The sequence below is a fragment of the Gekko japonicus genome, unplaced genomic scaffold, assembly GCF_001447785.1.
Source record: "Gekko japonicus isolate JY-2015 unplaced genomic scaffold, Gekko_japonicus_V1.1 scaffold70, whole genome shotgun sequence".
In the NCBI taxonomy this organism is placed as follows: Eukaryota; Metazoa; Chordata; class Lepidosauria; order Squamata; family Gekkonidae; genus Gekko; species Gekko japonicus.
Window position 1 is genome coordinate 2,204,388 of NW_015167529.1, and position 15,118 is coordinate 2,219,505.

The following is a 15,118-nucleotide window of genomic DNA, read 5'->3' on the forward strand; positions in this document are numbered from 1 at the left end:
CCTGGGGCAGTCTGGTTTTGATGACTTAGAAGAAGAAGAAGAAGAAGAGATTGGATTCATACCCTGCCCTTCACTACCCAAAGGAGTCTCAGAGCGGCTTACATACTCCTTTCCCTTCCCCTCTCCACAGCAGACACCATGTGAGATAGGCGGGGCTGAGAGAGCTCTTGACAGAAACTGCTCTTTTTCAAGAACAGCTCTGACAGAACTATGGCTTGCCCAAGGTCATCCAGTAGGTGCGAGTGGAAGAGTGGGGAATCAAACCCGGTTCTCCCAGATTAGAGTCCACACACTTAACCACTACACCAAACTGATTTAAGCTTTACCCCAAGGGGAAAAAATACTAAGGTGCATCTCTGAGCTTAAAGAAGTCTACTGCACATTCTACATGCACAGGTGGGGTCAGAGAAGCACAGGGATCTCTATAAAGCATGGTCACAACATGGTGCAGAGCTCCTACCACAAACATAACAGCACAGGGATTACTGATCCCATGTCCTATAGTGGTTGGTGTAGACTATCAGTAATCAGCAGAAGAATCACACTGTTGAAATATCAGGCACAGTGGTATGACAAGTTGACGGTCACCACCAACCCACTACAATTGCTAGATAAAACACATCTCTGGAAATGCCATTTCCTCTTTCAAAACAAAATAGTTAACAAGGCAAGGTCAAGATATTTTGGCATCCAGGTCAGAAAAAAGTAGCCCTTTATTAGCACTCAGAATTTGTTCTTTAAGGGAGTACCCCTCTTTACCTCATGCAAAGCCTCAGATTGTGCTTTTGAGAAAGGATTGCACAAATAAAACTAACGTTTTGGCTTTTGAGAGTTCTAATGTACACTTTCCCCTCTACTGGTTCCCAATGGATTGCTCCCCATTTTGTCGCCTGCCCAGTGAGCTGGTCTCAAGCAATTCATTAGCCCATGTCTAAGGCACATACTACTGATATCATCAGCAGTGCCACTGGTACAAGAGGCAGTTTGGAACTGATCAACCCAGGAACCACAGCTATGGCCATTGTTTATTCCGATGGAGGAGAATACACAAAGAGTGTTAGGGATGGTGGATGCAAAGTGAACTAGTCAAGCTTTTACAGATTCTAGATAGTTTATGAAGTCCAGCAAGTTCCACATAATTCAGTAAATCTTTTAAAAGGGAGAAACTTTTTTAATTTACAAAACTAACACATCATCAAGTTGCAGCATTTTGGCTACTTTATTGTCCAGGAGAAATGTGGATTAACAGACAAGAAATGAAAAAAAAAACACAAACCAACCCCAAAACCCAAACACAACATACCAGTACACTCTTATCCCAGAAGACAATGTTATATTTCAACATATTTAAATATTATTGTACAAGAAGTAAAAGTACCAAAACCATGAACATAGAAAGTAATCATACTTTCCCCCCTCCAAAAAACCCCCAAGAACATCCCCTCTCCTGGTAATAAAATGGTAGTTTCACATTTAAAATATGCAAATTTCCTTGTGTAAAATGTAACTGACAGTGTATCTCAGGGTAAACTCTGAAATTAATTAGCCACAGAGCATCCAGTTGTTTTACACTCTAAAGACATAGTCTGTCCTCCAAATCCAGCTCCATGAAATTGGTTCCACTTAGTATAAGTGAGGGATACTGTGTAGCAGTATGTGTTTATTTAGAAGTAAATCCCTCTTTCAGAAGGATTCCAGCTTTAATTTTAGCCAGTCCTCTAGAATTAAACAGCAGAAAATACCTACACTAAACTTATCATTTTCATACCAGTTTGAATTGTTGGAGCTTCCCCTAAAGAATCCTGAGAACTGTAGTCCGATGAGGGGGGTGAGAATTCTCACAAAACTGTCATTCACATTGGTATAGCTTCTCAGAAGCGCTATTGCAAGTGAAGGACAGAATGGCTATGTAAAGGATAATATGTCATGAACACATATTAATAAGGACATAGATCTCAGTGGAAGGACTGAGTGCATACTGAATATAGACTGAAACCAATGGGACTTTATGGTGTTAAACTAGGATGGATTATGCCCATACTCAAATGAAAGTCACCCCATAATAATTTAAATCATACCTTTTTTCTGAACTGTGTCAACTATTGCATCAGTTTTTGTAGAAGACAATTTCTATATACAGTAGTCACAGGCTTATTGCAAGTTCTGAAATTTACTTTCAGTTCTGTGCACTTTATGATAAATAAATTCTGGAAATTACACACTAGACAGAAGAAAGGTGGTATGTTCCCAGGAGTTCTTTGCAGGCAGCTTATTAGCAAATAATGGATTGCCCTGATGTTCACTGCCAGTATTTTCACCCACTGTTGCTGATCGCCCCCACATTCTGTTTCCTTCATTGCAAAAACCCTTCATTACAAAAACCAACATTCTTGTTAAAGTGCATGATTTTGCAAGGCAGGAGAAGTTGATGTGTCTCACTCTGAATGACACCAAAGGCCACTCTAGGCTCAGAAGAACACGCACATTGTCCATTTCTTCAGCTCTTAGAAAATCTGTAGTCACTTTGATCTTTATACTTGTGGTTGCAGCGGTTTTACAAGACTGTAGGATCCATTGATCTTTGCCTTCCTGGAAATGTAAACCAATATCGCTGCCACGGGGCCTGCCACTGTTGCTACTGAAGAAACCCCAATAATCACGGGAGCCACATAATTTGGTTCTTCTGTTTTGACTGTATGAATGGAAGGGGAAAGAGATGAAAGATGCTAAATGAATAAAGGTAAAGCCTGCATTTACAGGACCACCCTAAGATCAAAGGCCACTTCAGGAAACTGTCCTCTCTGCTCATTAGCCAGAAGAAGGGACAGGCAATTGCAAGCCTGCCCAGGAGGGCATTCAGTCAGGGGAAGGGCTGCTAACTCCGGGGTAGGAAATTTCTGGAGACTTGGGGGGGGGGGGTGCCTGGAGAAGGAACCCAGAGATCACTAGGGTACATCATAGAGCCACCCTCTAAAGTTGTCATTTCCACCAGGCGCACTGATCTCTGAATTCTGGGAGATTAGTTATAATTTCAGGAGAATTCCAGGTCCCACCATTTTATATTTATGTTTAAATTTATTTATATAGTCATGAGGTGTGGTGCCAGAGGGCATTTTGTCCCCTACCACCATAGAGCCCTACCTCTCCTTCCACTAAAATGCCGGTGGTATTGTATGTAGCAATCTTCCATCAAACAAGACACATGCTGAAAAGTTTGCCTTCTTCCACTTTCCTGTACCTTTTATCATTTTCTGTCAGGGCAGGTTTGTGGCCTATCAGTGTTGTTTATTGCAGCAGTAAAACTAGCAGAGAAAGAGGGGAGCCCCTGCCCCAGGCATGATGTGGACAATGGTGCAAGATAGGCTTACTACCGTGAGCTTCTGGATAGAAGGGTCCCAGAATACAGTTCGAAGGACCATGATATGGCCACCTAGCTAAAGGCCAGCAGGTCTGGGCCTGGTCAGTGCCTGGATGGGAGACCTCCTAGGAACCCATCCAGGCTCTGCTTTGACCTCCATGATGGAAGAGAGGCAGGAGATAAATGGAATAAGTATTATCTACAGACAGAAACTATCCAGAATGCATCAATCCATGCGCAAAATGACATACCTATGAGAATTTCTATCTTTTCTGTACCATTGGTGACAGCCAAAACATCCACCGCATATGTGATTGTATCATTTCCGGATAATCTGTACAATGTGGGACTTCTGTCCTTTGGTGCTAGCGAAGGTTTGCTTTCCAGAGTGCCACTCTTGTATTGTGGAGTATTATAGGTTGCACTTGTACTATCAAAATCTTCCACCTCAGTAATTTTTTTTGGTTGATCGGTTAATGTTGCAGCAGTTGAGGGGAAAGCTAAGAAGAAGAAAATTATAGTGGTGTTAATAATACAATTCAATGATAAAGATCTAATCATCAACAAAGAAGAGAATGACCCACTGTGGTGTAATGGTTAGAATGCTGAACTCGAACTAGGAGACACAATTTTACTCAAATTCACACCAAGCCATAAAGCTACCTGAGTGACTTTGGGCCAGTTGCTCACTGTCAGTCTAGTTTACCTCACAGAGATGTTATAAGGATAAAATGGAGAACACATATGCCAACCTGACCTCTCGTGCCTAATATTTTGACCAGAAGATTCATTTATACTAAAACAAGAAGATAATCCACAATCTTCCATTATGCCTTAGAATTTGATTCCTCTTTACTGCTTGATTCTTTGGTGCTCCTTAAAGAGCATAAACAAAAGCTGCAGGCAAGAATTGACTTTCTAGGACAGCATTTCCCCCTCTCAAATAATCCAACATAAGAGAGAACTTGTCTTTCTTTAAAGAAGTTTGCTATGTGAGAACATATACATTAGATGAGGTAGCACAAGCTGCTACACTGTATAGGCGGTAGAAGTGTGTCAGAAGCTGAAATGAAATTTCATACACATTTAAAATGTGGTTGGATATACAAAATTTTCAGTTTAAAGTTTTATTTTTCTAAATAACAGCTTTCCCCCAAAAAAGTCAATGTTAAGTTTCATTCATTAAGGCAATACCATCACAACTTGTTATATCCAGGGCTATTTTGGGGCAGGAACGCACAGGAACGGAGTTCCGGCTGGCTCCTGAGTTGGCCACGCCCAGCAGGAGCTCATTAGCATAACAGGCCACCCCCAACAGCAGAAACTCATTCGGATTGGCTACATTAGGGGTGTGTGGCCTAACATGCAAAGGAGTTCCTGCTACACAAAAAAGGCCCTGGGTTTTGACAACAAACAAAGTAAACAGAATAAGAAGCAAAAGGTGGGTGTGGCTGGATAACCACAACTTCTGGTAACATGTGTGTGTGGCCTAATGTCCTAATGAGCTGTGCTGTCAGGGGTGTGGCCCAATATGCTAATGAGTTTCTGCTGTTGGGTATGGCCTATTATGCTAATGAGTTCCTGCTGGGCTTTTTCTACAAAAAAAGCCCTGGTTATATCTGAAATCAAGCTTGTAGGCATTATACGTGTGAACAACAAATGTGTGCATAGTGGGAACAGGACTTTATCTTCTGGCTCTATCTCCAGCCCACCTGTATCCAGCACAATATCAGCAGGGATCCTTCCCATGCAGACTGATTGCACACAGGCTCCTCCCCTGCAATGAAGAGCTCTGCAAGTGACGCAGGGCTCTTTATTACCTACAGAGCTTGACACACATCCAGTTAATAACACATGTAAACTCCGTGCCAATTTTATGCTGAATATGCAGGAGGCAGGAGACGGGGCTGAGCTGACCTTTTCCATTCCCATGTCTGTGTTCAGTGTACACAAGCACTCCCACAGACACAACTCTGACCTACTCTACAGGTTTGTTATGAGGAATTATGCAGATTGTGCACATGAAGTGCTTTTAAGATGGAGCAATGATATATCAGTGCCTGGTATAATCGTATACTACTAGAACAACTTACATTCCACACTTAGTATTCCTGCCACTTTCCTTCTCCCGAATTTATTTTCTGCTTCACACTCATAGCTTCCAGCATCATCAAGGGTCACACCTGGGATATGAACAATTCCATCCTTGCTTTCAAGTATCTCATCTTTATGGGCCAGTTTTCTTCTTATGACAATCTGGGCAGCAGGGCTACTTTCCACAGAGCACTGTAGTGTCACCTTTTCTCCTTCATTCACTGTTGCAGAAGGAAGTATAGAAAATTCTGGCAACCTGGGGGCACCTGTAGGAGAAGAAGCATCCATTTATAAAGCTTCCTTTGCTGTACTTTCCCTTCAGATCTGTAGGTGTCTGTCTTTCCCTCTCCAGTCCCAAGCTATTAGTCTCCAATAGATAGCCATGGTGCCTTTTTAAGCTACGATAAAGTGGATGGGAAATCTGCACGCACAGGAGCCCAGTGATTGTTCTGCAGGGTACACAGAACTATGAAAAAAGGGGGAAAATATGGTTCAAAGACTGCAGGGAGTCAAGAGCCTGGGCCTGCACACCTTGACAACTTCCCCACCACATAGACCACTTCCACAGTTTTCTACCCCAGCATGCCCTTGGTGGACATAAATATGAAGGCAGAATTCTGGAAGTTCTACAAGGCTGTTGATACAACAGCCTTGCTGACTGGGCGATGGAGGTCAGAAAGAGATACAAGGACTGAGACAGAGAAGGAAAGCACTCTGTATCTGAACCTGTTACCTGTACCTCCATTCTAGAAACTAGTGCATTTCACTTTAGCCCAACCTTGCAAGGCAATGTGCCACCCATCCAATGGTATACCTTGTACAGAAACAGTCACTGTTCTGTTCTCCGTTTTGTTGGTGACTTCATTTGTGACTTCACAGATGTAGACTCCAGAGTCGTCAAACTGAACATTTGGAATTGACAAGGTATGATTTTTTCCAATGCTTTGCAGAGTTTCATTAGCCAGCTGTTTTTTCCATAAAATTCTTGCTGGGGGATTACTTTCAGTCATGCAGTGAAGCATCAGAGTGCCATCTTCCAATAGGGTAATGCCTGGAGAAGCAGTGATGTGAGTTTTCTGTGGACCATCTTGAAGAAAGAGAAAGTCACCAAGTTAAACTAGGGAAACATAGTGCTGCTGTTAAAGTCATAATCACCCCAAAATATGGAGGCGGTCAGTTGCAGTGTTCCTCTGTGACAAACTAGTAAATATCCAGAGTTTATTGACATTCATAAATTGTTTCTCTATGAAAAGTACATGAAGCGCTGTATAAACACCAAACACTTCAATAAGAATAATCCTGAAAACAAAAGCCAGTGCAGTATAAAGAAGTCCCAAACCATCAGGTCTAGACCATATTTTACTTCCTCAAATTTATATACCACTTGGACACACAAGTATTTTCAAAGTAGTTCACATTTTCAAATAAGGTGAAATTGTTAAAACAATAAAAACTGATTGGAAGAGATTCCCAAATAAAGCTGGGTCCAGGTATAATGAATGAGTTTCCGCTGTTGTCTCCACTTTGTCCGAATGGCCTCAGAGGATATCATGGTAGTGACATACTTTTATCCCCTGTGCTCCTAAATCGGCCACAGATAATTTGTGAGTATCGCGTAAACCAATACCAAGTCTTGGTTGGGTTCATACATGTGAACATTATAGGTAAAATCAATTATATAGCTTCACATTTGGCATGCACTTTTGGTTTCCATGGATCCAAACTGAGAGGAATGGATCTGAGAAAGATGAGATCACTACAGTGTGGTCCCCTGTACTATAACCACTTTGAGAATTATCTGAAAATTCTGCCCTCCTCCCCTTGCAGCTTCTGAGATTTCTCCTGTTTCAAGCCCATTTTAGTAATCTTAGAAGCTAACATTTGTTTAAAAATGAAAGTTGTCTCAAGTATTTATTTTTATGTTTGCATCGTATAATCACAAAACAACAGTGATACATCCAGGCTTGCTTAAACGATACATGCTGGCCACAATCCAACATTTTTAGGCTTTGCCATCGCCCACTGAAATCGATGGGGCTGAAATGTGCTTTTTTAAAGCTTTCAATATATGCACGATTCTTTAGATCTGTGCAGTACTCCTCAGCCTATGAGAAGCCCCAAAATCACACACAGTGATGTATCCTAAGCTTTCAAACACCAATATGCAAACCATTTGGACCCCAAGCTCATTGCTTTAATACACTTACAATTCACATTAAGTATTTGCATCGTCTGCCTTTGCTTGGATTCCAGGTTCTCAACTGACAACTTAGCCTCGCAAGTGATCTTTCCCCCAATATCTGTCTCAGTGGGAGTAAAGGTAGTTGCAAGACTTATTGTCTTTAAAGACGCAGTTGTAAAATCTTCAGCTAGTTCTCCCATGGGCATGAGAGCCTCTCCTTTCTTCAGGTACACATCCAGTCCAGCCGAAGAGTATACATTCAGAATTCTACAGGTGATGCTGGCTTGTTTCCCAAGAACAAGTGGGCCACTGACCTCAATGATGGGATCACTGGGAAATGCTAAAAAAGAAAAGAAAACGAATAAGTTATTAGTGAAATTCCAGCAACATCTGAATGAAGATTGGGAATACGGTCTACACCCAGGATTCAAAATTGTTTAGATTTCCATCGTTCTCAGTACGGGCTACTTTGGATAAAGCAATGCCCATAAGCAAAACGGCATTAGGGAGGTTCCGTACAAGTGTTCGTCAGACAGACATCTTCTGAACTCTGCAGAGTTTGCAAAGACCCATCCCCTCCCAGGCGTGTAACCATGATCCAGCTGGGTCCGAAGCAACCCCTTGCCAACCCCCTCCTGTGCTGCTGCTAACCCCTGTGATGCCTCAGAATCCTGCTGATTGTGCCCCCCACACACACACCGCAGTTGAATGGCTTGGGTGGCATGGCCACAGAACCAGTCCCGGCCAGCATCTTATTTTCAGAATAGGAAAGTTTCAAGTTTTTTTTTTTAAGAAGACGAGCGAGAGCTGGTGCCCTCCGAAACGGGTAGTGCTCAGTTCCACTCACCTGATCTGCCCAGCTATGGCCCTTCCCCCCTACTGCTCAGGGGGAAATTTTCAAATATAACTTTTATGTTTAAAAATGTAAGTGATCCTGAAACAAATCTCCCTTTCAAGGCTACTGCTTGGCGCATGGCAGGTTGCTTTTTAAAGGGAGCGAGGGATCGTTTAAGTACATCAGCTTCTGAACATAAAAAATATCATCATAGTGTGTGTGTGTGTGCGTGTGTTCCACAGAAGCTTTAACCACCCTGACCTGGGTAGGCCTGATCTTGTCAGATCTCAGAAGCGAGACAGAGTCAGCCCTGGCTAGTATTTGGATAGGAGACCACCAAGGAAGTCCAGGATTGCTACACAGAGGCAGGCACTTGCAAACCAACTCTGAGTATCACTTGCCTTGAGAACCTTATGGGGTTGCCATAAGTCAGCTGCAGTTTGATGCCCCCCCAAAGCATTATCTTCCCCAAAGCATTACTCCCCCCCCCCAAAGAAAAAGCAACAGAGAAAGTGAGACAATACATTTACTGGATTATATACATTTAAATGTCTGGATTTTTCAAAAGTTAGCATTTTGCCTAATAGTTCCAAGAGTGATTATTTAGGACAGTTGTGAATGAGAACTGCACAAAGCAAAACAACCAGTAACTTACAGAAAATGCGAATGCTGACTGTCCGTTGTTTATTTTTGCCCCCACAAGAGGCACTGCAGAGATAATCATGCTGATTTGCAAAGGTAACAGGATCCATCGTCAAGACTGAACGGCTCCCCTGATTACTCACAGTCCCTCCTAACGGGGAGTCCAGCTGGGTTCTCCAAGAGAAAGCTGGGGATTCACAGCCAGTTGCACTGCAATTTAGCACCAGTTTGCTGCCTATCTCTGCAGCAACTTCACTACCTGGCACAATCTCCTTAACATCAAATGCTTGGGCTGAAACATCAGAAAGAAGAAGAAAACACAGTCAGATGGATCAGCATTGGTGGGCCACATCTGCCCATCTGCTGCTCCTCATAAAGTTGACAGACAGTTGTCCAAATGGGTTTAGAGCAAATTAGCAACCTATCTCCAGCCATTTGGACAGGTATTTGCAAAAGTCAACACAATTAACCTATCTGAGATATGTCTGCATGGTTGGAAGGTGCGAAAGTTATCCTTCCTTTCTTTGGCTGCATGGTAGTAAATTGCAGTTGGACAAAAAAGATGTATTTCTACATTCATTGTTATCCTATAGAGAATCAGTTGAGACTGTGGCACAAAGATGGGGGGGGTACAAGTTAAGCCTCCCCCCCTCTCTGGGGGAAACCTCCCTGTTTCCTTCAGTGGGGCAAATAGCACCCCATGGGGCCATTTCAAATTGTTCATCTCTCTTCTCCCATGTCCCACGGTGCTGATCCAAATCAGACCTCCCAGGTGTTGTTGCTTTTTTAATAATCATCATACAGTGTCATATATAGTGACATCATATCGTGTCACAAATAACTTTGCACAAAGGTTGCACCATGTAGCTGCTATATCAAGATCTACTGAACTGATCAGAATTACTCGGCTTTGACATTCCATGGATACAACCATCTCTGAACAATCTTGGAGGGGAAAAACCCCACTCTATTGCTCTCGACAGAACTTAGGCATGACTAATGTCTGCTGGATGGCACCCAAGTGAGAGGAGTTGATTCAGCCTGCACTGAGCACATTGAAGGACAAATTGGACAGTATCCAGGAAGTCTGAGATAAATCTCTCCTGCAGGTTGTAAAAAACAAAAAGTAGCCAAGGGGGCTGCATGGACAACACTGAGCGTATGTTAATTGACCTTTCTCATTGTGCCACTTCCCAGATTTCATCCCCCACCCCACCCCCGGTTTTGTTTTTCCTACAGAGGAAAATATAGCAGTAGCTGTATAGTTCTGTGGGGAGAGGGAGAGGACTTGCATCAGGTAAATCCACGAGAAAAGGGTTAATCCACTACACCCGCACTCTGAATCAGCCTCACCAAGCTGTTGCAGCTTCTAATCATCTGTCTTCTGGGTCCATCTATTTTGACCCATGCTTAGAAGTAAATCCCACTGAGACCAGTTAGACTTATTCCCCAGGAAACTGGGGCAGAAGAGTGTAGAGAAGGAGCTTCAGCCTTCCCCCACACACTGTTTTCCTGACTGGAAATTGTCTAGAGAGCAGTATTTGGCCCATTGGGGAAAGCCACATATCCCCTGGGGTATATGCTGGTTTCTCCAGTGGGCCCCAATAACGTCCCCCAACTGTTTCAGCTACAGAAAATGGTATGCAGGGGACACATGCCCCATGGACCTAATCTGAATTGGGTACTGCATGAATAGGAACCGAGAAGAACCCCTGACTTGTCTGACTGTTGATCAGACCCAACCAGTATATTCTGTAATGAGTGAATTGGTATAGATCAGCAAGGGTCACAAGTCCAGCTGGGTAGCACTTGCCGGCACGCCTGTATTTTTATTGAAGAAGTCACATTCATTTGATCTACTTTTTACAGAGAACTTTTCATTCCTGAAGCTGCAGTCCTAACTCACTTGCTTGGGAATAAGTCCCATTGAACTCAGTGAGACATCTGAATAAACATGCAAAACAAGCGTCCGAGCAAATAGTTCATTTTCAAATAGTTACATTTTCAAACTAGGGCTGAGGTTCCAATATCTTTATGTCAATGACAGTGGATCAAGTAACTGCCCATTTTGAATGCTTAATTCATCTTCTATTCAACCAAAGCAGTGTCTGGGGAGGAAATTATACCACAGACAGACACAGATGAGAGCTGCCATTCTATGCATGCTTTGATGGGAGTAAGTATCATTGTTGTCACTTTCAAACAAGCGTGGATCCCTTTCAAAAGTTTATATTCTGTTATATTCTTTCTAGTATAAATAAATAATCTAGTATAAATAATTTGAGTTGTAAAACAATGACAGTATACACATATCATACAATCAAGATGAGCATGTAATATCTTTTTTTTAAATAGTCATTAATAACGGCCCTTTTCCAAAATGAAGAAACATCCACCTCAAATACAGCTATGGCAGCATATCTTTAAAGTGCAGGCTGATTTCATCTCCCACTTCCTTCAAATATAAAGCGACAAAGCAAAATGACTCACTGTTCATGAAGAAGAATAAAAGCGCTGTCACTTCAGAAATTACCCTGGCCATTTGTCCACGTTGGTTGTTCTTGCTTTTAAATTGAAAATGCTATGGCAAAGGAGGCAGCTTCGATTTCTAACAGCTAATGAATGCTGTTTCTTCTAAAGGTAACCAAGGATTTGAAAAGGTTTGCTCAGACACCAACTCAGAAAGGGAAAGCAGCACACCAGGACCTCCATCTCTTTCTTTATAGAGATTCTGGACTGGGGGAGGGGGCAAGGTTGGAATTTCCATGGCGGGAAAACCCACAAAACAGAAGCGAAGTGAAAAGCCTTCCTTAGGAAGAGTCAGTAAGTCAGTTAGTCAATTTGGCGCCCTCTGCTATTTCCTCTTCTTCCCTTTTGAAGAATTGTCCACCAATGAAAAGGGAAAGTACAGCTACAGGCTACAAAGAGGAGCTCAGAGAGGGGAGGGGAGAGTCAATAATGTGTCAGGGCAGCAGAAAAGCTCTCACAATATTCATAACAGATGGCAAAAGATCATTTTAAGCCTCAGAAAGAAAACAATAAAAGAAATCAAATAGTTCAGTGTAAGAAGCAATGTCTAAACCCTTAGTTAAAAAAAATCCCAAAATCTCTTTCCAGCCACAAAGTCCTGACATGTCTTCAGGGGTGCCATAGTTACCCCATCCCATCTGATCTGCTTTGCATTAATTAGTAAGACCATTTGTGGGCAGTTTCCCACGGGTGCCTGCTCCTTTAACAGCAGCTTCAGCACACATTTGAAAGACTAGTGGTTAGAGCGGATGTAGGATTTGGGAAACTAGGGTTGCCAACCTCTGGGTGGGGCCTGGAGATTTCCTGGAATTACAACAGATCTCCAAACTATAGAGATCAGTTCCCCTGGAAAAAATGGATGCTTTGGTGGGTGGAATCTATGGCATTCTACCCTCCTGAGGTTGCTCCTCTGGCTCCACTTCCAGATCGCCAGGAATTTCCCAACCCAGAGCTGGCAATCCTATGGGAGACCCTGGTCTGAAACTCAACTCTGCTATAAAACTCACTGAGTGACCTTAGGCAATTCACTCACTTGCAGTCTAAGTTACTTCCCAAGGTTGTTGTGAAGATTAGAATGAAGGTAAAATGATGTACACCACCATGAGTTCCTTGGAAGAAGAGTGGGATAAAAATGTACTAAATAAACCAATAAATTAGATGTTGGTTTTTGTAAGTCAAGCTGCTAATTACAGATCCTTTTGGTTTTTGGACAATGCAACCTTAGAAACATACGGGAAGCTTCCAAAATGCTCCATAATTGTTCAGTCCCATTCAGAGTCTAAATAGGAGAAAGGGGGCAGGACAAGCAAGATGTGGCCTTGAGGAATACTACACCACAATAATGACCCTATTTATCTGAAAGGGTTTCTTCCATATGTGTCATCAAGAAAAGAAGGGACTGGAGTGATATGGTTCCTACAACTTACACCAGTCAGCATCCTGGCCATAGCACTATGTACAAATTGCAGCTTCCAAAAATTATTCAAGGACAGCCCCATGTAGGACCCCCTTGCAGTAGTGTAATCTAGATGTCACCAGGGCACGCATCTCAGCGACAAGATCATTTTTTTTTTGCACAGGTAGCACCACAGCTGGTTCATCAGCCAAAGCTAGTGAAAGACACCCCCTGCTGCATTGCCACCTGCTTATTCAACAGAAGGCCTGAGTCCAGCAATATCCCTGAGATATAAACCTGCTCCTTTAGTGAGAGTGCAGCCTCATCTAGAACATGAGACATCCCAGTTTCTGAGTAAACCTTCCCTCCACTTCTGTACTCCCGCTGGGAGAAATTATCAACTTGTCCCTTTCTACTGGGGCTTTCCCAGAGGCTTTGAAGGAGGCAGTAGTTCGGACCCTATACTCCTAACCAACTACCACACAGTGTTGAACTTACCGTAACTGGGTAAGGAAGTGGAGAGAGCGGTGGCCGAACAGCTCCAGGCTTTCCTGGATGACGCTTCCATCCTTGATTCCTTCCAGTCTGACTTCCGCCCTGGTCATGGGACAGAGATGGCTCTGGTTGCCCTTAGAGATGACCTCCGTAGACATATGGATCGGGGTGGATCGGCACTGCTGTTACTATTAGATCTAATAGATATGGTCAACTATGATCTATTGATCCACGCCTTGCTGACGTAGGAGTTCAGGGGACTGCCTTGAAATGGTTTTCCTCCTTCCTCCATTGTCAGGGACAAAGGCTGGCGCTTGGTGAGAGTTTCTCCCCGCAATTCCCACTGGAATGTGGAGTGCTGCAGGGGGTGATCCTCTCGCCAATGTTATTTAACATCTATATGTGCCCCCTCACCCAGTTAATCCAGAGTTATTGGCTGGGTTGTCCTACGAACTTGGCTGAGGCTTTGGATGCTATGGCTGGATGGTTGCAGCAGTTAGTTGAAGACGGAGGTCCTGTACCTGGGTCAAGGGGGGCTGGATGTGGGCACCAGGCTCCCCACACTGGAAGGGGCGCCTTTGGTGCTAGCCCAGACAGTGAGGAGTCTGGGAGTGACTCTTTCCAAGGAGGCCCAGGTTGCTGCAGTCGCCAGATCTCCGTTTTTCCATCGTAGGCTGATCAGGCTGATCAGGCTATCTTTCCTCCCAAGACCTAGTGACGTTGACCCATGCAATGGTCACTTCCAGGCTTGATTACTGCAACTCACTCTATGCAGGCTTACCCTTGAAGCTGATCCAGAAATTACAACTGCTGCAGAAAGCAGCGGTGCACCTGCTGACATCAACACCTGTCCAGGCTCACGTTAGGCACGCACTCTGCCAACTGCATTGGTTGCCAGTTGAGTACCAGATTCGCCTCAAGGGTTTTGACCTTTAAAGCCTTATATGGCCTGGGACCAACATATCTAAGGGACTGCCTCTTCCCATATACGCCTCAAAGAACATTATGCTCTAAAGGTCCTCCAGGTGGTCCTTGGCCCAAAGGACACCCATCCTGCCTCAACCAGGGCCAGGGCTTTCTCTGTCCTGGCCCCAGCCTGGGTGGAACATGCTCCCTATTGAGACCAGGGCCCTGCAGGATCTTCTTCAATTCCTCAGGGCCTGCAAGATGGAGCTGTTTTGCCAGGCCTTTGGTTGGGGCAATGGGTGCCCATATATGGCCTCCCTGAGGTTGCTGTCACCCGTCTATTTACTGACCACCGACAACTGGCCTTTAACTCACTGCACCACTGGGCCAGAACTTCATATCCAACTGACGCTGTTTCAAGCTGTACCCATTGTCTTAAGTGTTATAATGTTTTATCGTGTTTTAAATTGAAATTGTATTTATTATAATGATGTTACCCACCCTGAGCCTGCTCACGAGATGGGTGGGATGTAAATGCAAATAATAATGATGATGATGATGATGATTAAGTTTCAGCTTGTTAGTCCTCATCCATCCCAAAACTACTTCCAGGCAATGTACATGGTTTCCACAGCCCCCTGGGATCCACTGGAATCAGGAGGTAGAGCTGAGTGTCATCTG

General features: G+C 43.6%; 1 protein-coding gene across 2 annotated transcripts; it reads right to left on the reverse strand.

Moving 5' to 3' along the window:
• Window positions 1-1,208: 1,208 nt before the first annotated feature.
• Window positions 1,209-11,791, reverse strand: VCAM1 (vascular cell adhesion molecule 1). 2 transcript variants are annotated; one of them, XM_015413349.1, is made up of 7 exons: window positions 11,602-11,791; window positions 9,125-9,403; window positions 7,660-7,974; window positions 6,267-6,539; window positions 5,542-5,718; window positions 3,610-3,858; window positions 1,209-2,692 (listed from the first exon to the last, which is right to left on the reverse strand). In XM_015413349.1, exons 1-7 carry the CDS (start codon window positions 11,651-11,653, stop codon window positions 2,532-2,534), a joined length of 1,506 nt encoding a protein of 501 aa, XP_015268835.1. In that variant the 5' UTR covers window positions 11,654-11,791; the 3' UTR covers window positions 1,209-2,531. The 2 variants fall into 2 exon arrangements, with proteins under 2 accessions (XP_015268835.1, XP_015268831.1); XM_015413345.1 differs by having other exon boundaries at window positions 5,452-5,718.
• Window positions 11,792-15,118: the final 3,327 nt, after the last annotated feature.